This window comes from Rhinolophus sinicus, linkage group LG04 (assembly GCF_036562045.2).
Source record: "Rhinolophus sinicus isolate RSC01 linkage group LG04, ASM3656204v1, whole genome shotgun sequence".
Taxonomy (NCBI): Eukaryota; Metazoa; Chordata; class Mammalia; order Chiroptera; family Rhinolophidae; genus Rhinolophus; species Rhinolophus sinicus.
In genome coordinates, this window is record NC_133754.1 from 173,535,430 (window position 1) to 173,559,887 (window position 24,458).

Genomic DNA, 24,458 nt, shown 5'->3' on the forward strand with positions numbered 1-24,458 from the left:
AACACAAGAGACTGAGTATGGAATATGGAGGTTAGAGTCAGAGTTTCAGCAGAATACTTTCAGTAGACTAATAACAGACAGACAGATAAATGGATACATACATACATACATACATACATACATACATACATACACAGAATAAGAAATTGAGGGAGGGAGAAAAGAAAAGAGGAATGGAGGGAGGGAGTACGGAGGACAGGGGAAGGGAGGAAGGAGTGATTGGGAGGGAAGGAGCCTCTAAAATGGCCTGCAATGATCTCACCTCCTGATATACATTGCTTGTTATAATCTCTTCCACAGGAGTAACTTGCTTTTAAACAACAGAATATGGCAACATTGAAACGATGTCACTTCTGTCATTAGGTTACAAAAGACTGTGACTTCTGTCTTGCTCACAGACTCTTGCTGGCTTTGAGGAAACAAACTGTCATGAAGAGACTCATGTGGCAAGGAACGGAAGACAGTCCCCAGCCAAAAATAATCAAGGCTGAGACCCCCAAACCCCTTAAGAACGGAATCCTGCCAACAACTACATAAGTGATGTTGGAAAACAATCCTTCCCTAGTCAGACCTTCAAATGAGACCACAGCCCTGGCCAAGAATTTCACTGCAGAATGTGAGACACCGTGAAGCAGAGGGTCTAGCTACGCTGTACTCAGAGTCCTAACTCACAGAAACTGTAAGAAAAAAACGCATGCTGTTTTAAACTGTGAACTTTTGGGGGCAATTTGTTATACAATGATAGATAAGTAATACAGGCAGACAGATATAATTTTATGTTATTTCATGAAATTTTTAGCAATTATAAACCTGTAGGCTTAGACAAATTTGGTTAGGATGAATTTGAATTTGAATTTTCTCCCTTACAACTTATAAACAAAAAATTGTCCTTCCTCCTTAGAATTCAGTTGCTAATAAGGGAAGAAAGGGACACTATTTTGTCAAGAATAGTGATAGTAACAATAACAACACAATAGTAGCTAATATTCATAGAGCACTTATACTTCATCAAGCAGAGCTCTGAAAGCTTCAGATCTATTAAGTCATCTAATTCACAACATTCCCATGTGGTAGATAACTACTATTATTCCTATTTTGCAGAGGTAGAAAGTAAAGTACAGAGAGGCTAAGTGAGTTGTCCAAGGCTACACAGCTTGTCTTTCAACCAGTTATCAAGCGTTACTTCAAATTACCTTCTAATCTATTCTCTAAAAGAATCTTCCAGGTGGGTGGGACTGGAGTTCCTACCTGGGTCTGACTCCAAAGCCACTGCTCTTCCTTCTCCATAATGGAGAATGTAACAAGCTTATTTACAATAATACTAAATACAGCACAGAGAACATTACTACCTGTTAGGCAACACCCTACAATGCAAGTGCTTAACATCCAAAATCTTATGTTGCTCCCCCAAATCCTGTGAGTTAGCTATTGTTATTCCCACTTTAAAGAGAATGAAAGCGGTTAAACTGAAGGTCCTCTTTGGAAATAAGACGATACTTAGCTTATAGGGTGATGTTATCTGTTAAATTGTGTTCCACCAAAATATATGTCGAAATCCTAACCCCCAGGACAACAGAATGTAACTTTATTTGGAAATAGGGTCATTGTTGATATCATTAGTTAAGATGAGGTCATACTGGAGTTTTAATAAGATGAAGATCATACTTAATCTAATCTGACTGAAGAAGACACACACACACAGAGAAAAGAATGCCACGTGAAGACGGAAACACATAGTAAAAAAAAAAGTCTATGTAAAGACAGAAGCAGACCTGGCATTATGCCACCACAAGCCAAGGAATGATGGGTCACCAGAAGCTGAAAGAGGCAAGGCAGGATCCTCACTTAGAGATTTCAGAGAAAGCATGGCCCCACTGACACTTTGACTTCAGACTTCTAGCATCCAGAACTTTGAGAGAATAAATTTCTTTTGTTTGCAGCCACCCAGTTTGTGATACTTGGGTAGGACAGCTCTAAGAAACTGATACAGGTGGTTTAAATGTTAAATGAAAACATGACATCAAAATGCTGAATACAGACATATTTTCTTTTATGGAGCTTTGCTTTATTGTACTACTCAGATGCTGTGTTTTTATTTTCATTTTTTTTTACAAATTGAAGGTTTGTAGCCACCCTGCATCAAGCAAGCTTTTTAGTGTCATTTTTCCAACAGCATTTGCTTTGCGGTTCTGTGCCACATTTGGGTAATGCTCACAGTATTTCAACTTTTTCATTATTATTATATTTGTGATAGTGATCTTTGATGTTACTATTCTAATTAAAACTCACTGAAGGCTCAGATGATGGTTAGCATTTTTTAGCAATAAAGTATTTTTTAATTGAGGTATGTACATTGTTCTTTTAGACATGATGCTATTGCACACTGAATAGACTACAGTATAGTGTAAACATAACTTTTATGTCCTGGGAAACCAAAAAATGTGTGTGATTCACTCTACTGAGACATTTGCTTTATTGCGGTGGTCTGCAACGGAACCCACAGCATCTCCGAGGCGAGGTATGCCTATATCTAAAGTGCTGCACAAAGAATATTTTTAAATGGTCTCTGTGTATGAGGGATGCTAATATGGTGCCAGGGTATGCAAAGCTACACAATTACAATGAGAGTATTTTCGTAGGGTGTTTATTTTACTCTGAGATTTTGTGCAAAGTACGGTAATTAACTGGTAAGTAATTCAAACATTTAAAAAAAAAAAAGTAGTCAAAGGCAAATTTTTTTTAAGAAAAGTGTTGTTGTCGTCATTGTTGTTTAAGGCCATGCTTGGACTACATCCCCAGACTATTAGGAGTACCATGAACTCCTCTCCATGATTGCGGAAATATCAACATAAAAATATGATCAGTTCTGAATTGAGACTTTGGGCTGGTAACTGTGGTTTTCAGCAAACGGTGCAAACTCCCTACCTGGCCTGAGAAGAGGGTGTAAGTGAGGTCTCAAGGCTGGTGAGAAACTATTTCACAGCAATTCTCCCATCTCCCCTACCTGCAACACAGGGGCTGGTACAGACCCCTGTCCAGAGAGGTTCCTTGCCATTCTGGTGAAACAGGCCACACTAAGTCTCCACCATGGTAGAAACCCAGGGTGGAGGGCAATCCCTGCTCTTCTTTGGTGATACCACTCAGAACAGCTCATGTAAGTGTCTTTACCTTGGCAGAATCACGCTCTGTTCACAATGACAGTCATCATTTGACCCATAGTCCCTGACTTCTTAAGCCTTGCCATCTCTCCTATTCTCTTTTGATTCTTACAAACAAACCTTGATAAAACAGAAAGAGAGCTGGTATCGTAAAATGTGCGTAGTCTGTACGTAGTAGTTCAAAGCAGATCGTGGGCCTGACTGGCCTAGGTTTGTACCCCTGCCCTACCACTTCCCAGGAGGCAACCGTAAAGTTGCTGAGCCTCAGTTGCCTCTTTTGTAAGGTGGAACTACTGATATCTACGTGAATCACTGTTGAGGGGATTCATTGTGACTTGGAACAATATCTATGAGGTGCCTGGTATATTGCTGGTGTCGAAAAAATGGTTGGTCCTTATTCAAGTGATGCTATTGAGTCCTTCTGCAGCTAGAATAACTCTAGTGTCTTTGCCTTGGCAGAATCTAGGTCAGAGGGGAATGTGATGTGTCTAAGGTCACACTTCTGAGTCTGACTCACCTCCTCAGCAACTGTTATGTGCTGGGCACTGTGCTAACAGATGTGACAACAAATGAGCATTGTCCTTCAGGGATTTCACAGCCCACTGGTGAAGATCGCAAGGACGTGGATAAAAACTCCAACCTGGTATGTGCTTTGTGAGAAATCGTCGAAGTACAAGTCTTAGTACTCGCTAAGCATGCAGTGAGCACCTTGGAGTTCCCAGGAGCCCAGAAAAGTGGGAGAAGCAAGCACCCCTGCTCTCCTGGCCTGCAAGGTTCTATGTACACTTACTATCTGCCAATTTTGAGCAAAACCTGCCCCAGGGCCTTTCAGTCCCTGACAGAGCTCCCTTTTCAGCCTGTTCAATCAAACCCTGGCTGGTCCTGGACTGCAAGCGTATCCTTGAAGTCTCAGATAGCCCCAGAGCTCTATGCCAACCCAGGTGCCCAGAGCCCCCAGGCCCGTGCAAGGGGTTCCATGAAGTATACCAACCCAGCCTCCCGTTGCCCTCAATATCTGAAATGCTGGGAGCTGGGGCTTCTGGAACCATCAGTCTGGAGAGTATAAGAGCTACTTATAATAAGTTACCATTAATTAAATGCAATTCATTATATATTATATTAATAATCTTAGACCTTATAGCAAACCCCATTTCCATTTAGACAAAGAAATGGGCAGAGAGATTACACAAGGTTAAGAGGGTGGGTTCTCAGGTAGAATTAGGTTCCAATGTGGGCTTTATATTTATGAACATGTGACTTTGTTATTTAGTCACCTGGGCATCAGTTGTTTCTCTCATCGGGTCTTTATGAGGATGAAGTGAGCGATGTATGTGATGTATTTAGCTATAGCCAGATAGTGCTCAAAGACGGCGCTTTTGTTACTGTTTTTGTTTGTTGTTTTTTCACTGTGCAGGGTCACATACCTACATGAGATTTCTAGTCCAAGTCCATTCTGCTTCAGACCTCTTCCTGCTCTTAAGCTAAACTGTATGGTCACATGCAGGAAACAGTAATTGGCCGCAAACTACCTAAGGGGCCCTGGGTCCAGCTACCCAGTAGGCTAGGCCACCTTCCACCTGGGAAGACTACCCTTTCTCTGCTCCCCCAGAGCTAGACTTGGATTTGGGTTCCTGGGTACCTTCTATCTTCAGGGACTAGAGTTGCGGTGTGTTCCCATATCGACCTCTGCCGTCGGTGCCTCTCAGCCAAGGAGGCAAAAGACTCCTTCAAACGAGTAATTTGTTCAGATAAACTTGTTTCCAAGCGGTGGTATGTCGCAAGGAGAAAGAGGGGCCCCAAAGTACTACCTTTTTAAGTGAGTCCAGGTTCAGTGCTTGCCCCAGAGTAGAAATTGTATTCTTTCCTCGGTCCATTTCTCAGATGGACAAGCTGAAGCTCAGAGAGGTGCCATGGCTTGGTTGAGGACCACTCCTGGAGGTCATGGTTTAGAGAAAGGGTTAAGACACAGACTGCAGTTGGGTTTAGCTCCTGACTAGGGCAGTGTAGGGACGGAGTCCCAGAGAGCAGTTTCCAGGCTCTCGACCTCACGTGGAAAGGTGCTGGCTCAGGTAGTGGATGGCCATCAGCTGTGATCAGACGGCCATCAGCTGTGACCATTTGGCCATTAGCCACTATTGTTTTGTATATAACTGCCATGGCTATGCTAGCAAGCATGGATTGCGGTTAGCAAGTGCAGTTAGCAAGCAGATTGTGGATTGCTGATCTTGTTGATCCTACTTCCTGTATCTCGCCTGGCAGCCATGGAGAATACAGTGGTATGACTCCCCTATCGATGGCTCTAGTTGTTGTTCCTATTTGGCCTCACCGTATCCTGTGTTCTTGTGCGGACAGCGGGAGCTGAGTCCCTGCATTACAGGCAGTGAACTTAGGCAGCTCCCTTTCATTTCAGTTTCTTTTTACAATGGAGACAGAAAGCTGAACTACTTGTTGCTAAGGCCCAGCATTCTCAGCTGAGAGCGTGTCCCTCCCTAACCGGCCACTGGGCCCGAAGCGCTTGGGCCTAGAGGACTACAAGCCCCAGCATGCCTTAGGGGCGGGGCCTAGTGACCGACAGGTGGTTCTGCGAATTGGAGCCCACCAAGGAGCTCGCGGCGGCGCCTGCGCAGCTGTAAGCAGGCGGGTGGGCTGGTGGCGGTCGACGCGTTGGAGCCGCGGGCCGTCAGGTAAGGGGCGGGAAGGAGGGTCGGGGACGCGGGATCGCGGCAGGAGTCGCGGGCCATGGCCGAGTGGCGGGCGGGGGGCTGAGCCAGCGTGCAGCTGCCAGCTCACGCCCGAATGGCAGGGTTTGGGGACAGGATCCAAGGGACGGGGTGGGGGTGGGGCTGTGAGGGGCATGCTCGGGAGGGATTCGATGGGACTGAGGAGCTTGGAGGACTTGCAGCTCGGGGAGGGGAGCTAGGGGCTCTGAGAAGCTTGGCGGTGCAGCATCTCAGGAGGTATGAGGTAATGTGGGGTCCCTGCGGAGAGACGGGGGTGCAGCATCTGGAAGATAGGAGGGGATATGAAGGCCCTTAAGGGATCGGGGCGCAGGGTTTCAGAAATGTGAAGGAATCTGGGGGCCCTGATGAGATTTGGGATGCATAATGTAAGATTTGAGGGAATCAAGGGGCGCTAGGCATTTGGGGCTGCAATATCAGGGAGCAGGGTCTGGGGCCATCCTGATTGCTAACGAGGAGGCATCTTGCAGATGGGATCTGGGGAGAATTGAGAGGGTGAGTTCCTGGACTCAGTGGGAAGCAGTATTTTGTTAGCAAAAAGGGACCTGGCTCAGGTTTGATGGCAACACATGCTGTGGGGGTGGGCAAAAGAGGCAGGCTCAGGGTTGGAGGGATGCACAGTGCCTGAAGGAATGCAGGAGCTGGGGGCTGGAACTGAGGGAGGGCAAGGATCTGAGGTGCGAGATTGGGCTGTTAAACTGGGACGCAGGGTTGAAGGCTGCAGAGATTTGGAAACAGGTTAGAGGATGGGTGTCAGAGGGATTCACATGAGTGAAGAATCGGTGAGAATAGCCCAAAAGGTTTGAATTCTGTTGTGTAAGAGGGTTGGGAAAACTGGATTTGGGGTGGTTTGAATGGTGGGGTGGGGATGTCATAATGGGGCAAGAATTAAATACCCCGGATAGATTTGTAGGTTGGTGTCATAGGTGGCCAAAGGAATTTTCCTGAAGTCTCTGCATAGGAAGCAAAGAGAGTTCCGGGGACCCAAGGACCTAGAAGGAATGTATGACACTGTGAGTGTATGAAGTTCAGCAGAGTTCAGGGGTTCAGCAACAAAGTCATACATCTTCAGCGGTCAGGGCTCCTGAAGGGAGCCTGCCTTTGTGAGAGGCTGAATCTCCCTCCCGTATTAATCAAAGATTCCTTGTCACGAGGCAGCCATGGTACCTGCCACTAACCTGACTGTGAACCGAGGCCTGCTGAACGTGGCAGGATTGAGGGGACGAGAGAGGGGCCAAAGGGGGCATGGAGCAGGAAACTATTCAAGGTCATCTGCCTAAGCTCCTGTTTGCCCGTCTCTCCAAGCTGGGATAGCAAATGACATGTAAGACCTCCAGGGAATGCACGGAGCATGACCTCAGGCCGTATTTCCCTCGTCAGTTAAACAAGTGGATTGCACGCATGCTATACAAGGCCCATTACAGCTCAAAGAGGCAGGAAGCTCTGTGAATGACGTGTGTGGGCTGAGACAGACAAGAAAAGGGGAACGCACATGTATTGAGCATCTCTTCCTGTACCAAGTTCTGAAGCGATGGTTCCTAACTGGGGGCGATTTTGTCTGGAGACATTTTTGGTTGTCACAGTTAGGCTGTGGGGTACTACTAGCCTCAGTGGGTAGACACCAGGGTGCACCGGACAGCCCTCACAATAAAGACTTGTCTGCTCCAGAATGTGAATCGTGCCCAAGTTGAGGAACCCTGCTCTCACGACAGCTATCCTGGATTCAAACCCTGGCTCTAGCTCTTCCTGCCTTTGTGATCTTGAATGAGTTCCTTAACCTCCAAGTACCTTGGCTCTTCATCTGTAAAATGGGGTTAATAACAGGACTCCCTTAGAGGATTATTGTGAAGATTCAGTGAAGTAAATCAAGAGTGCCTAGCGGGTGCTCCCAATTTAGTATTTTTAAAATTTTTATATCTGCTTTCTTAGTTTTCATAACAGCTCTACTAAGCAGGCTCCGTTTTTACACGTAAGGAAACTAAGGCGTAGGAAGTGACTTGCCTAAGTTTCCATAGCTAAGAATGGCAGAGCGAGGCTCATATTCTGATCTCTGTAACCCTATGTATTCCCTCTTCCCTTGCTTCGTCCCTGCTAGACCTGTGCAGTCTTATCTCAGCTGATTCCCCTCTCATGGAAGGATTGCCTAGTGAGTATTGCTGAATATCGAACTGAACTGTAAAGGGGATAAATCTGTCTGATTAGATAGGGAGGAGCCCCGGACTTTGTTCTTGATTTGCTCTTAGACCAGGACCAGTGGTTAGATAAGGGAAGGAGCTTTAGGTTGGCTGACAGGATGAAGTATAAGAGACTAGAAGGTGTGGTACGGAGGCCGTTGGCTTGAAAAACTCCGTCATAGCAGGGACTGAGGCTGAAGACATTCATAACTTGTTCTGAATGATCTACCTCGGGCTTCTTTCCCCTGGGACAGAGTAACAGTCTTTGCTCTCTCAGCTCCAGGACTAGCTATGGCATTGCTGAAGCCAGTTCAGAAACATCACAGGACGATGAGAAGGCAAGAGACAGCTGCAATAGTCACACACACCCTTAAGGACAGTATGTAATAGAAATTGAATCAGCCTGGGAATCAGAGGCTTGCGGTCCAAAATCCTTCCTCTGCTGCTAATTTGCTAAGTGATCTTGGACGAGTGCTTGCCCTTATCAGCCTCAATCTACTCAAAATACAGATAGCTACCACCTATTGCATACTTATCATGCATTATCTCTGTTAATCCTGACAGTGATTCTGCGACAATCTAGGTGTCAGTCCCATTTTACAGACGAGAAAACTATGAAGTCAGAGGGTACAGCGAGGCAAAGTGGCAAAGCAGGGATACAGCCGCGGTTCTGTCTGACTCCCAAGTGACATTATACTAGTGTTGTTAGAGAGCCTTTTCCAATGCTACAGAACCCATACTCATGTCTGGAGAGTGGCTGGTCGTCCAAAGTTGACAAGGCCCTTGCAGGGGCTCCCTGTCCATGCACACCAATGTGCTGTGCTGCCTCTGTGACACTCTCCGTGAGGGGCTACTGGGAAAACAATCGGATTTAAATCTCCTTCCTAGGGGCCTTTACCAGCCCCTCAGCCAGACCGCTGGGGAGCTGTGACGTCCTTTCAGTGCATGTGGCTTCATGGCTGGGAGCGGACACACCTGGATTTGAACCTCAGGTCTACCACGTCCCAGCTTTGAAACCTTGGCCAGGTTGCTTTTCTCTGAGCCTTGCTTTCCTTATTTATAAAGCGGAATAACACACACGTCACATAGTTCTGAGAAGAAGAGATCATGTATAAAAGGTGCCTGGCATTCAATAAATGGTAGTTTTCTGAGAGGTACGAGAGGAAAGGGGTGCTGGAAGGGAACTAGGTGTTGGTTTGGCAATTTTTAGTGACCCTGAGCAGTTAGGCTCCCCCAGACTCCCATCCGCTCTTGTACCTTTCCCAGGATCGCTTCCTGACCCTTTCAGCAGTGTTTCGCGATTAAATGAACGTGTGCTGTATATGCAGAGAAAGGAACTGAAAGAGATGAGTTGGAAGGCCCCTGAGAAAAGATGTTTTTCCCTTGTCCTATATTTCTTGTCACATTGGCAGGATTGCTATTACCCAAACATTTGTGGAAGATGCAAGGGAACCTTCCTAGGTCCTTCAGTTTTAGAGGAAAGACGGAACAGACGCGCGCTTTCCCAGCAAACTCCATTATTGATTTAAACTGTCCTTGACATAGTTGAGCTCAAGTTTCCTTTCCCACAAGCATTTCCTCCGTGGCTGTTTCACGTGTCCTAGACTGTACAGCTTTGGGGTCAGTCCTGTTTCCCTATAAACCCCCACTTGATGAGCCCCTTCTAGCTGTTGGCAGGTGCCTTAAAAGCACCCCGAGTAAACTTCAGAATCTTCTGCTACACATGGGACTGGGTGTCAGGTGGGGGCCTCACTGACTTTCTTAACTTCTGCCCTGCTAGCGCCCCCCCCCCCATCACTGGTGCCTGGAGAGGGGGATGCACTCAATTAGCATTCCATTCCGATGCAGGAGGAAGAAATGCAGTTGACAAAGCTATCCTGAAAGGAAATCTGAGAAACCTTGCAGAAGTGTCAAACCAGGGCAGTGTGTCACTTGTAGGACAGACCTTTGTGTCTTGTGAAAAGGAAATGTGGTACCGCTTTACATGTGTTCCAGTTTTTAGGTGAAAAGAGATCTGTTCATGTCTGTTTTTGTTCCAAGTTATAGCCCCAGGGTTTGACTCAGTAGGTGCTCAGTAAATATTTAATTGCCTGAAGTTCTCCAGTTTTGCTCATGGCCTAAGCCTGTGTAGGAAATAGAGGCATCTAGAGAACTGCCCTGCGGTGGGGATTCAAGCATCGGATGGATGAAGCCTTAGGTCATCTCCAATCCTTTGATTCTGAGATCAGGTGAGATAATGTTCAGGAAAGGCTCAGAATTTTTATTTTTGAAACGTATGTATGTATCTGATGGCTTGGGTAGGGTCTGCCCTTTGACAAGTGCCTGCTCATTTCTTCTCATTGGCTAGGTCGTGGCCACCACCACTGCTGCCACTGCCACTGAGAACTATTACTTACTGCACAGTTAAGTGTATATACCTTGCTTGGTGCTGTACTAAGGGCTTCATACACATAATGCCTTTTAATTTTTACAATAACCTTGTGAGGAAGACACTATTCTAAAGCCTTTTTCCTTAAATAAACAGAACTAGACAGGTTCGATGACTTGCCCACGTCTCCACAGTAAATGGTAGAGATCTAAAAAGCCTGATTCCAGAGCCCAGGGTCTTAATCTGGGGAACACCGCCCACGCCGTTCTCGCCTGCGAGTCCTAGTTCTGCCACATGATTAGGGAGGGCTTGCTGTCTCTCCCGTTCTTCGTTTACGCATGTACATTACCCTTGGAGAGCACTACTGATTGCAGCATTCCATATTGAGTCCCTGCAAGGAGCTGAAGCAGCTTATTTTCGGAGCAAGAGAAGTGGTGAATCCATGTGTCAGTTTCTAGTAATGGCTTTCTAGTGTTCTCAGTCAGGTTCCTTCAGAGCTGACCAGTCCCTTGCATTAATCTTTATATGCCACGAAAAGAAAGATTCTTCATCCTTTCAAAATGCAGTTTGTAAACTGAATGCTTAATACCGGGACCAGGGATTGTTAGCTCTGTTCCTGATTGCTGGTTATTCTAATTTTAGTAACAGCCTTTCATTGCACACCTACCAGTTTCCAGGCTAAGCATTTTATCAGCATGACATGCCTAGTTGTCACAGTAGCCTTTTTATAAAGTAAAAAAAAAAAAAAAAAAAAAAAACACGTATAGTTAAATAACTTGCCTCCTGTCCCACAACTTATACATGATAATGCAGATTTGATCCTAGTTCTGTCCGGCTTCAAGGTTCATGGTTGTTTTGTTTTGGTTTGGTTTTTCTGCTACTCTGGTTATTTTTGTCATGGACTAGGGAAAGCCTGGTGTTGCCAGAAGTAACTAGATTAGGCTAGAGTACGACTATAAAATTTTCCCGAGTCTTAGGGCAGCTGAAACAAACACAGCTCAAGGGGTAGCTTCTCATCTGGAGCTGAAAAGCTGGTCTGGTGTCCTGTGCAATGTGAGATCAAAGGAGTGGGGGATAAACTGATGTGAGGTAAGGTGAGGGGTCAGGAGTTCATAACACAGAATGAACAGGAAACATGTTCAAAGTGTCATGAGGGCAGCCAAGATTATAAACAGCATGTTGGAGGTTCATTCTGAGTGGTTTTCAATTATATGGCTGGCAGAAAATGGGCAGCTAACTAACTTAGCGACTTGGGATGGTAAGACAATTCCTTTCACCCATCTGGTCTTTTCAAGGAAACTGAGTTCGAACTGACTTTCCATCTGAATCATTCTCAGCATTAACAGTAACGACCAGATGCACCCTTCTGGGGGAGAGGGACTGTCCCCGTCTGTCACGTAGCTCTGTATCAGGCTAGGGTCCTGTATTCCCAGGTCAGAAAAATGGGAGTCATGGTTCGGGCTTTATCCAGGTCTGAGGCTATCTCCATGCCTGATGCTTTAGTGATGGGAGCTCCTGTTTGCGTAGCAAAGCCTGGCAGCTTTGAGGCAGGATCCTCGACATTGTGTTCTGCCTCAGAGAGCCTAGTGAAGCTGCAGGCAGCTGAGATAACTTGGGGCTATGGCTGTGGGCATAGGAAGTTCATTTTTAAAGGGGGCAGCTTGGACAGGGAGGCAAGAAGCTTTTTAAGGGAGGAAGTAGTATGATATTGCAGAAAGCTGGGGAAAAAATTCTGTTGGTATTTTTACAAGTTGGCAGACTTGTGTAATGAGCTGATCTGCAGTGGCAGTTCTGGGAAGAACAGATGTCCCTACGCGTTGTAAGGTGACGTGCTCTGGATCCAAACACCAAATGTCACCCTCAGCCTGTTGGGATGATGGGAGGGCTGAAGCTATGCTATTGGTTTTGAACTGAGAATGTTTGCGTGGATCCTGAGTTCGGCTGCTGTCAGTTTTTCTGTACTATTGCCCGCAGACCCCTGGCATTTAAGAATTCGGTATTCACAGTTTCAGACATTTACGTGAGATCTCATAGGTTCATGATGTGTGGTCATGTCTTACGTTGCTGAGGCATGGATTTGAGTGAGAACCAGTAGCTGTGTGGGCGTGGGTCACTCAGCTAATAAATCAATGTAACTCGTTATAACAGCTAAATCTCGTAACAATCTTATCGTGGAGTTCCTTCCACTTGGAGGAAATTCTAGCTATAAGGCTGCATTTCCCAGAGTACAGTTTGGAGAGCATTTGTTAATAAGTGTTATATGACAGTTAAAAAAAAATAGCTTGAAGTAATGTTGGGTTAAGCAAAGTTCAAGATACATGTTTTGCAGGGTTGTACCATGTTCAAGCTGTGTGACCTGGAGCTTGTTCTTTTGAGCCTTAGTTTCCTCATCTGTAAAATAGGATAACAGAAGTAGTGCCGACTTCAAAGGGTCATTAGGAGGATTAAATGAGATTAGAGGAAGCATTTAGCATGGCACCCAGCACTAGATGGGTCGTAGGTACTAGATGTATACTATTTCCTGTCCAGTGAAAGGGATAGATTTCAGGGAGGTGGGACTGGTGTTAAATTGTGCATGTCTGCTGCTGACTATTTGTCAGATTGCCATCCGAAGCTAAATATGGGGGAAATTTGTGATATGTATCTCTGCATTGACTGCCCTTCTTCTCTGCCGGGAAAAAGAGTTGATGACATTTGCAAAGCTTCCCTCAGATGGCTGCACTGCCTTTAAAACCAAGCAAAGTTACTCTCCACCTCCTCCTCCTCGGTGGTTGACCATCTGCGTATCACGAGATGGCACAGATGCAGCTGTAGGGTTTGCATTCAAGGAGAGCTGAATTTATCCACGTGCCTCACCTTGCTAAATCGATTCATTCTAATTTGGGGAGTAGATTGACAATGACATAAGGCTGCAGAGCGCTGTAATCTCTGTGGTTCTACTTCATGAGCATGTGCGAATTGAGGAGGGTGGGAGCATTCTCGGTATGTACTGTGAAGCAGGGGGTGTTCCAGGCCTAAAATACAGTGTCCTGATAAAGCACTCCCATTTTTAAAATCATCTGGCCTTGAGTCTTTGGCTATCTGAGCTCTACCACCCTAATCCACGCAGTGTATAATTCTGAGTGATTATACTTCTGGAAGTGTATTGCTCACATGCATCTTCTTCCCATTCCCACCCCCTGTTCCCTATTCAGGCTCCCCGGTACGTGCACCAAGCACTTCCGCAGTGGCCTCCAAACTAGTTTCTCTGCCCTTTCCCCCACTCCATTCAAGCGGTGCTCACATCAGTTCCCTGCTCCAAATCATGCATTGCCTCACTATGTCCAGCAGTTCAAAGGTCTCATTCACCATTCCCCAATTTCCCAACCAGTTAGTATACCCACCCCACCCCCCCAATGTTCTCCCACACTTTTACCTAAGGATGAGAGGAAATAAAACACTTTTCTTTAAGACCTTTTGGGTCCTGATCCAAACCTTAGTATGTAATACAGCACACATATCTCATCTAAGGCTTACGTGGCCTTGAGAAGGCAGTGTTGTCCTCACTGTACAGATGAGGAAACAAACCCAGAGAGGCTATGTGTGCTCTGTGCTCTTCCTGATTCACTGAAGTTCTGCCCTTGCCTGTCCTTTCTATGCTCTGTTAAGGCTGTGCTCTTTGCCTGGACACCTTGTCCCCCATCTCCACCTATCTGTTCATCCTTCCAGGTCCCTGTAAAATGCCATCGCCCCCCAGGAAAATCCATTTTCCCTTCACATTCGAGTGAATCCCTCTTAGCCTCCATCAAACTTCGTTTCTATGTCACTTACGATACCACTTTCTGCCTTGATTATTATTTACCTATGTGCCTTGTCTGCTGTCCTAAAGTTTTAGCAACTGAAGGGCAGAATTTGTATCCTGAAAACCTGAGTGTCTAGTACAGTACATGGTACCTAGTCTTAGATGAGGGGATGGGTAGGTAGTTAGGAGGCTAGATGAATGGAAAATACATACATTTTTCTGATCTAATGTTTTGCTAATCATCATAATTTTCTATTTGGATGATTCCTCGACATGACAAAAGAAACTACAGACACGATAAAAAAAAGCCTCCATGCTTTTGCTCACACAGTTTTCTTTGCTTAAAATACCTTTATCCCTCATTGCCTTGTTTCTTTCAAGACATATCTCAGGAGTGTCACTACTTCTGGGAAGCCTTCCCCACTTCCTCTAGATAGAATCCCTTACTCCATCCACTGCATTCCTGCAGAATTCCGTGTGTAATTTCTTCCTGTACGTAATTTTTTCTGTGCTTGTCTCCTAATATAAATCATGAGTTGTACACTTCACAAAATATAAAAATAATCAGTAGCATTGACCAAGCATACTACCTGTCACGTGCTATACTAAGCGCATGGTACTCATGTTATTTAACACCCCTAAAAACCATCAAAAGGAGACACCGTTATTGTTCCAATTGTATAGCTGGGTGACGGGGAAACTGAGCTTTGGGAAGTTTAGGTGATTTCCTTCAAGTCACACAACTCAGGAAGTATCAGGACACTCCAGACCCTGGATTTGTATCCACCGTGTGATGCCTCATCTATTTTGGTTCCCTAACAAAAGCAGACTTCAATAAATGTCCGTTCAAGACGTGAATGAGGGATGAGGGACGAGGGACGGTAGCTATTGTCTCACTGCTTCTTGAGTAAAGTAACTCACACAGGCAATGGAATAACGGCTTCCACTTCTCTTTGGCAGAGTCTCACCTTCTGGAGCATGACCCCTGAGGTGTTCGGTTCCCGGCTGTGCTAGCAGGACCCTTCCCAGGAAGAGCCATGGCGGCGGCGGCATCTCACCTGAACCTGGATGCCCTCCGCGAGGTGCTGGAATGCCCCATTTGCATGGAGTCCTTCACGGAGGAGCAGCTGCGGCCCAAGCTCCTGCACTGCGGCCACACCATCTGCCGCCAGTGCCTGGAGAAGCTCCTGGCCAGCAGCATCAACGGCGTCCGCTGTCCCTTCTGCAGCAAGATCACGCGCATCACCAGCCTGTCGCAGCTGACAGACAACCTGACCGTGCTGAAGATCATCGACACGGCCGGGCTCAGCGAGGCGGTGGGGCTGCTCATGTGCCGGGCGTGCGGGCGGCGCCTGCCGCGGCGCTTCTGCCGGACCTGCGGCCTGGTGCTGTGCGAGCCGTGCCGGGAGGCGGAGCACCAGCCTCCCGGCCACTGCACGCTGCCCGTGAAGGAGGCGGCCGACGAGCGGCGCCGTGACTTTGGCGAGAAGTTGGCCCACCTGCGGGAGCTCATGGGCGAGCTGCAGCGGCGGAAGGTCGCCTTGGAGGGCGTCTCCAAGGACCTGCAGGCCAGGTACAAGGCGGTTCTGCAGGAGTACGGCCACGAGGAGCGCCGGGTCCAGGAGGAGCTGGCCCGCTCTCGCAAGTTCTTCACGGGCTCCTTGGCCGAGGCGGAGAAATGCAACAGTCAGGTGGTGGAGGAGCAGAGTTACCTGCTAAACATCGCGGAGGTGCAGGCTGTGTCTCGCTGCGACTACTTCCTGGCCAAGATGAAGCAGGCAGACGTCGCCCTCCTGGAGGAGACGGCCGACGAGGAGGAGCCGGAGCTCACGGCCAGCCTGCCCCGGGAGCTCACGCTGCAGGACGTGGAGCTCCTGAAGGTCGGCCACGTCGGGCCCCTGCAGATCGGGCAGGCTGTGAAGAAGCCTCGCACGGTCAACATGGAAGACTCCTGGGCGATGGAGGCTGCGGCGTCTGCTGCCTCCAGCTCTGTTACGTTTAGAGAGATGGACATGAGCCCCGAGGAAGTGGCCGCCAGCCCCAGGTCCTCCCCGGCTAAGCAGCGGGGTTCCGAGACAGCGGCGAACGTCCAGCAGTGTCTCTTTCTCAAGAAGATGGGGGCCAAAGGCAGCACTCCGGGCATGTTCAACCTTCCCGTCAGCCTCTACGTGACCAGTCAGGGGGAGGTGCTGGTGGCCGACCGGGGCAACTACCGGATCCAGGTCTTCACCCGCAAAGGCTTTTTGAAAGAGATTCGTCGCAGCCCTAGCGGCATCGATAGCTTTGTGCTGAGCTTCCTGGGGGCTGACCTGCCCAATCTCACTCCCCTCTCGGTGGCCATGAACTGCCATGGGCTGATTGGCGTGACTGACAGCTATGACAACTCCCTCAAAGTGTACACCTTGGATGGCCACTGCGTGGCATGTCACAGGAGCCAGCTGAGCAAACCCTGGGGCATCACAGCCCTTCCGTCTGGCCAGTTCGTGGTAACCGATGTGGAAGGGGGAAAGCTCTGGTGCTTTACCGTGGACCGCGGAGAAGGGGTGGTCAAATACACCTGCCTCTGCAGTGCTGTGCGCCCCAAGTTTGTCACCTGTGATGCCGAGGGCACCGTCTACTTCACCCAGGGCTTGGGCCTTAATTTGGAGAATCGGCAGAATGAGCACCACCTAGAAGGCGGCTTCTCCATTGGCTCCGTGGGCCCCGATGGGCAGCTGGGTCGCCAGATCAGCCACTTCTTCTCGGAGAACGAGGATTTCCGCTGCATTGCCGGCATGTGCGTGGATGCCCGTGGTGACCTCATCGTGGCGGATAGTAGCCGCAAGGAAATTCTCCACTTTCCCAAGGGTGGGGGCTACAGCGTCCTTATTCGAGAGGGGCTCACGTGTCCAGTGGGCATCGCCCTCACTCCGAAGGGGCAGCTGCTGGTCTTGGACTGTTGGGATCACTGCATCAAGATTTACAGCTACCACCTGAGAAGATATTCCACCCCGTAGGGCCTGGGGAATAGCGGTTTCTTCTGTTCCCCAGCCAACTTCCCTTCCCTGATCCCTCGGTTGTTGGCGGTACTGTAGAGTAGACCTGGCCTAGGTCCGCATTCCAGCTGGCTAGTCCTAGAAGTTTAGAAGCTCTTTTAGTATTTTATTTGCGTTCTCTCCCCCCACCCCAAATTTAGAGCTGTAACAGATGACTTGCAAACAAGACCCACGGTGGAGTAGCTGAAGCCTGACTAGAACTTAAGGCACTTCCAAGGCTTCAGGAGAGAACCTTTGCCCCAAATTTGGAATTTGCCCTCGTGTTGAACCCTCGCTGGTGTTCCTCTCTTTTGGCTTTGATGACCCTGCTCCATTATTTCCTTCCTATTATAACGTGTTTCATCTGTGACACTTTCTCTTCAGCTCTGCTGCATTCGGTGTACATGCTTCAGTGGGGCCTGCTCCATCTTTCAGTGACATTGTAGACATGACATCCTTGTGGCCTGATGTCTCACATCTGATCACCTTTTCCAGTGTGGAAGCTCATTCATTTAATGCCACCAAGGGAGTTACACAGTCCCTTTGGGAAGGAGTCCCTCTCGGCTCTGGGGCTTTTGTGCCATCTTGGATTGGTCTCTAATCGCAGTGTGACAGAGAATGAATCGACCCCAGTTGGTTGGTATTGAAGACTGCAGTCTGGAAATTGCTTGCCTTCTGAAGGAGCATATGGGTCGGAATTATGCCAAAGCATAGGAAGATGGGAAAAAAGAAACACAAATGCTAACACAGTCAGCGAACACTCTTGGACAGTCTCCAGAGCGCATCGTTTTTCATACTGCCTCTCTCCACTGACCTGTGCGGAGCGTGGTCTGTGGAATTATCCAACACAGGCCAGGGCCAGCAAAGTGGGGAGGTGGACACATCTCATTTCGTTAGTGAAACAAAACTGTCAGGTCCTGATTCTGTATTTTCCTCAAGTGAGTGTGTAGTATTTGGTTTTGGGGTTAATTTCCATTCCTGTATTAAACGATGCATAACTGTTTCTTCGTCACTGGCGTTCATCTTTTAATTAAATGCGGGATTTGGGAGGTGAGGAGAGGGTAAGTTACACCACACTGGTTTGCTTCCATGTCTGACAGGGCATTCTTGGAGAGCATTAAGGATCCCCCCAGGTGAAAATTCAGCCAAAAGCACGATCATGTGACAATGATGCAACTCTCATTCCCACATATTCGTGAACGTGTAGAGAACCAGCTCCCAAGCTCTAGAGTCACCAGCACCCAGTTCTAAACTGAGTCTTCCACTGTCTCTCTTTTGTCTTTATGATTATCGTTCAGAAAAAGGAAGAAGCCTTGTGTTTTTACAACCAGAAGTGGGTGAGGGACTTTGTGACAACAGTCTTCAAGCTTTGGTGTTTACTAAGAAACATATCTTGCTCTTTAGGTGCAGGGCTGACGGCAAGCCAGAGGAAAGTTACCTGCTTTCACAGAAACAAAATTTGCTAAGCTTGAGCTAACTCAAAATTGTTTTTTTTGGTTTTTTGGTTTTGGGGGTTTTTTTGGTGGTGGTAGCCGACACACTTTTTTTTGGCTTCTGTTGTAATCGTTGCCAAAGGATAGGAAAAGAGACAATTAACGTGATATTGAACTAGTTTGTCTTTATGCTTTCCACCTGGAAAAAGCCCCATGTTCTGATTATGAAATTGCATCCGATTTTTAAAGATTGTGTACTTGAGAGGAAATTTATCCAATTAAAAGTGCATCACAGATGACTCTGTTAGTTATTAGAGCCACTTTATCTGTGTTAGCAGCTGGCAGCAGGAGATCTGTCTTTGCTGTCAGTGGGGGACTTCCTGAAGCAATAACAGTGGCTGAGGCCTTTGGCACATGGTTTTCAGCAGGGGAATGAATATTACGGGCTGGCTTGATGGAAACGAGGCCTAGGATCCTCTAGCTGCTGATGCTTTTGGAAGGAAATGCTATCACTGTTGACATTTAGCATTTAGATCTGCCGCCTCTCTGAAGTCCACTCGTGCGTCGGCCCGCAAGTATGGCAGGTACCTGCCGGCTCAACATGGAAATAACGATGTTTCTTTTCTGAATGTTTCATTTCTTTGATGTGACTCTTAAGCTGCCTTCAGTACAGTCAAATTTCAGTTATCTACCATGTTGTCTAAATTGCAGAGTATAAACCTGAGCAACTAATTTGCTCAGTTGCAGCATTTCTTTGAAGTAGCAGTACCTTTATTCAGATAAAGTCTTACGTGCGGGTCAATATGTAAAACAGAGCAAAGGGCAGCTGCTCTGGTTGAAGCAGTTTGTGGGCCTGGAGAACAGGCATTAGCAACCCTCACTAACCTATGCAACACTGCAAAACGCTTGCAAACCTACAGAACATTTTCTGAAAACCACTGAACTATGGCGCTGCTTATCTTCCAGTTCCATCACATTAGCCATGTGACCGTGGGCAAGTCTTTAACCTTCCCCTTCTGGGAAATGATGAAAGTGACCCCTGCCCCCGGGAAGGGTGTAAGATGTGCGATCACAGATGTGAAAATACCCAGTGTGGGTCATGGCATAATCAATAAGCAATAGCTAGACTATCTTCCTTATTGAGTTGTTCAAAAGAGTGGCATGAGGCTGCCCAACCACTCCAAACAATACCTTCCCTCTTTCTTATTTTACAGATTTCTAGTTGGCAACCAAAACCTTTCTCAGACATTTTCTCCCCCCAAGCCACAAGTCTCCAAGTAAATCTGATCACCTGTTCCTTTTTACCATCTCACTGCCTATTTCATGTTTCTATTACTGTATGAGGAACTATATTGCAAATTATAGGTCCACACATCTGAGCTTTATTGAGGGCTAACTTTAATACCTAGCTACGAGCACGTACTATGGTGCCTAATACCGAGTACATCCTCAGTTTTTAATTGGCTGTTTGTCTACTTTACTTCACGGTGATGATGGGCCCGCCCATAACCTGAGTCTTCCTAACACCCGTCCATTGATTGGATAAAGAGATATGCTCGGGCAAGCCCTTTTATAAGGTATATATATATATATATAAACTAAAGGCAAACAAATAACTTACAGGTTGGTTAAGGCCCTGCTTTCCTTTATCATTCTGAGTAATTACAGAGAACTTAAAGTTTTGGAGCAATGATTTATTCAGTATTTATTGAGTACCTACTGTGAGCCAGGCAGGCACTGTGCCAGGTACTCAGAAAATAATAATTTAATGATAAATGGTATGAATGTGTCCGTCTACTTGCACAGTCTTTCCTGTCTGAAGTATTTGAAATCTTGTGTCCCATTGCCCCTGGACTTCCTCAAAGGCCTGCGTGACTGTGAGGGTTGGACCAATGTCCACTCCAGCCGGACAGTCCACAGAGGGCACTACCTTCCTCCAGTCAGTAGGACCCCCTTGGCTTCCGTCTTACAGTGTTCCTGTGGGTAAGGCGAGAAATGCTTAACTCCTTGCACTTGGAATCTACTCCTCAGTAACGGCCTCCTCAAAGGAAAGTGTTACCCAGCTCTGTAGGAGGGAAATGGAAGGCAGAGCCTAGTATGAAACTCTATTTTGCCTGAGTAGGCAGCTGATTGACACTCAGGACATGTGGCCCCTCAAGGGATCTCCAAACACAGGAAACAGGAGATGCCTGGCTGAGTTTTCCAAGCACAGCAGGGGTGAGGTGCGAGGCTGTTTGGCAACATATACACTTAGACCGAACTCGTCAATATCATTAATATTCATAGTACTCTGGCTGACCGGAGTGGGCGAGGCAGCTCCGGGACCGACCATGTACTGTGGTGGGCAAGTCACTGGACTCGGTGTGGGTCTGCATCACAGCTCTGCCTCTTCACTAGCTATGTGGCCTCAGGTGACCCCCGTTCCTCTGGGTCAGTTTCCTTATCCATAAAATAAGGAGGTTGGGCTGGATCATCACTAGCATCCCTTCCGGCTCCATGATTTTAGTGCATTTTTTCAATCATCTAGACTTGTGGTTGAGGCTTCACCCATGTTTTTGCATGACTGCTATGATTTTGTGTTTACATTAGAGTAGCAGAAAGGACCTACACTTGGTGATGAGCCCTGCCTTGGTCCAGGTGCTTCCTCTGCCCCAACTCATGTGTCCTTGGGTCACTTGAACTAGCTGTTGTCACTCTGTTGAGCTACAGTCTCCTCACCTGGTAAAATGAAATGGCAGTTTATGTTTTCAAGGGCTCGTATGAGAATTAAAAGATAATGGGGAGAGTATATGTAAAAGAACCTAATTCAGAAAATGTGAGGTGCTCGGAAAACGTGATTTCCACTGGAGAACTGATACACATTTTTCAAGATAACACTGGAGGAGATTTCAGACGTGCAACAGCGCTGCTGAGCTTCTTAATTTAAAAGCCTATTGGAGGACGAGGGGGATTGCTGGAAGGGCAGAGGGAAACTCATTCACAAGGATGTATCCCACAAGGCAGACTGCACATCAAACCTCAGGCGCGTTATTTGACTGAATTAATTAAGATGGCATCTTGACTGAGATGTTAATGAAGAGAAGATTTTATATATATATGGAAACATGCATGTTTAGCTATTACTGTCAATGGCTACAATAAGAGGATTTTTTCCTTCAGGTCAACATTCATTAACTCAAACAATTACCAAAATTAAAATGGGCCATAAATGTCAATATTAGGTGGAGGTAATATACAGTAGTTAAAAATGTGCAACTCTTGGAGGAAAAGACTTATAAATATGACAAAAAGGACTCCTTCCGCACCAACAAACTATATACAGTAACCACCAAAAGAAAAAAAATGAGTACAGGAAGAGGAAACAAAAAACAAACTACTGACACAGAGGTCCACGATTCGACCCACTTACAAATCCAAAATTTTCTTAAGTCCTGAGTTCACTCCTGGCCCCCCCGCTTGTTAGTTCTATGACCACTGAGTCATTTAGCCTCTCAGCCTCAGTTTCCTCATTAGTAATAAAATAATACTGCTTACTGCATTATTCTGAAGAAACGATGCATGCGGAACACTTAGCAGACTGCCAGGCATTTCACAGACTCAGTAGTGGTAAATATTTTTATCTTATAGTAAACTAAATGTATCTCAAGGTTACCCACATTTCTGTGATAGGATTATATGTAACTGGCGAGGAAAAAGGAAAATTATTTAGTAACTCACTGAAATCCTGACTGAAAACATGAAGAGTTTGTATGAGCATGTATGTAAGTCAAATGCACGTCTTTCCTGTATAGATAAAACCAGGAATTTCTTTTGGTGATTTACTCAGTTTACCTGGTTATAACTGTAATCAGTCATTGTAAATCATCACAGAATGTTAAGATCTGAGATTCTGTTCATTTATTCATTCACTCACTCATTAAACATGTATAAGATATCTCTTGTTTATTATTATTAGCAGTAATTATATGAGTAATGAATGCAAAGATGAATCAATCACGAATCTTGCAGTCAGGTAGCTTATGGTCTGGCTGGAGAGGTCAGGTATGTAAAAAATAATACAAATATACTGAAGAATGTAAGAAAGGGTACAAGAGAGAAATGGAGTGCCAAGTGTTTGAGAAAAGATTACTTCTAGTTGACAAGATCTGGCTGCTGAAGGACCCTGCAAGTAGAGGGAGCATCAGAAACAGAGGCACAACATTACAGGGGAGAGTGAGAAGTTGGTACCTGCAGGAAGTTCAGATCACACAAGAGTGAGGGGGCATTACAGGAATCCAAGGGTCTGAAGTGCTCCATTTGTCCACAGCCCTGCCTTTACTAATGCAAGGGTTTCTCTTTTTCCTGACCTAAGCCATATCACTTACTCCTATCAGTAACCATGGCTCAATGAGGTTTCATTTTTATGGAGGTGGCAGGGTGTGAATCAGTCTCCTTGGAGATCCGAGGTGGGCAGAGGTGGAGGAAGAAAGTGAAGTTTGAAAACGCACCTTCCCCTTATTCTCATATATCTTCTCACTGGGAATCCCTGATGACATTTTCTCAGAAATAAATTTTCTGCCTTTTGAAAATCCTGGAATAATATCAAATTGCTTCCCGTCACCCAAATGAGTCTTGTAATCTCGATATAGCTTTGTAATAATCTTACTCCCTTTTTGATGTTTGACGCTGACAGTTTTCAAGACCCACCATTCCCCCTTCATTGTCTGCCCCACATCTGGACATGTTGAGAGGAAAGCTTGAGTACTTCCACCTTTGAGGCCAGTGGGAAGTTCAAACCACATACGCCCCAGCCCGTGCATGGAAAGAAACATCCCAGCCCCACCTCCAAGCCACCATAAAAAAGCTGGTCTCCTTGTCCTGCTCTCAAGCCATCTCTGGACCTCCTTGGGAGCCCACATTGCTCTCCCCAGAAAGCCTTGTTACGTGAATTATAAATCTTTTCATACCCACTTGGTGTGTGGATAGCATCATCAGTCTCAACATCTGCACCCAGTCTTGGGTGGGTCCCCCTCTTCTCTGTGGAATGCCCACAACGATGTGTATAACAAGCAGGGCATTTAGGCAATGGCCACCGCTTCTGGGGGGTCTTCTCTTGCCTGGGTTTGCTCCCTGGCGCTGCTGCTGGCTAGCTTGTTTCTTGAGTCACTGCCTGTCTGCAAGCTTGTGCTTTGAGCTGTGCTGCATTTGCTACATTTGCTGAGCCCTCCCAAGTGTCTGTTACAGATTGAACCGCACTAAGTTGGAAGTTTGGATAACTGGCATTTAAGAACAGGAATAAAGCATCGCCCTGGGTCAGGCTCAGTCCAGATCAGTGTGTCTCAGATTGAACCGCGGGTCTAGACTCCAGCACAAGCTGTGACTAACACAAGGCTGAATGACTCTTACCCTGTGACTACTGGTTGTGTGCGCTCGGGAAACCCTGATGCCTTGGGTAAAATGTGAGTTCACTGGTCGTTGCACATGGGCAGGAGGAATGGTCACCAGGTGGAACGCTGTGGTCCACCCTGTAAAAGCAGATGGCTGACTCGGATTCTACAAAATGCCTTATTGCTGCTATGTCACTGTTGGCCACAGAAAGAACCTGATCTTGAGGGTTACAGGGGAAAGCATCCATGGTTCCCCCGTGGCATATCTAAGGGGTTCATTCTAGCTGGACTTCAGTCCGTGGTCCTTAAAATCTATAAAGCAACCACTGCCATCAAGGAGACTCTAGTCCTGACGATATGGTTTTGCAACTCTCTGGAGGGAGGAACTTATAAATAGGAACAGGGTAGAGACGACTCCTTCCCACC

General features: G+C 46.7%; 2 protein-coding genes across 8 annotated transcripts in view; one reads left to right on the forward strand and one right to left on the reverse strand.

Annotated features, from left to right (window-relative positions):
• ASTN2 (astrotactin 2) overlaps positions 1 to 24,458 on the reverse strand; it is an 839,920-nt gene that overhangs the window by 197,489 nt on the left and 617,973 nt on the right. The window lies entirely within an intron of this gene.
• On the forward strand, positions 5,765 to 18,236 carry TRIM32 (tripartite motif containing 32). Of its 4 annotated transcripts, none has more exons than XM_019731191.2 (2): positions 5,765 to 5,842; positions 15,180 to 18,236. In XM_019731191.2, exon 2 carries the CDS (start codon positions 15,257 to 15,259, stop codon positions 17,213 to 17,215), a length of 1,959 nt encoding a protein of 652 aa, XP_019586750.1. In that variant the 5' UTR covers positions 5,765 to 5,842; positions 15,180 to 15,256; the 3' UTR covers positions 17,216 to 18,236. The 4 variants fall into 4 exon arrangements, with proteins under 4 accessions (XP_019586750.1, XP_019586751.1, XP_019586752.1 ...); XM_019731192.2 differs by lacking the exon at positions 5,765 to 5,842 and adding an exon at positions 5,990 to 6,122; XM_019731193.2 differs by lacking the exon at positions 5,765 to 5,842 and adding an exon at positions 6,042 to 6,115.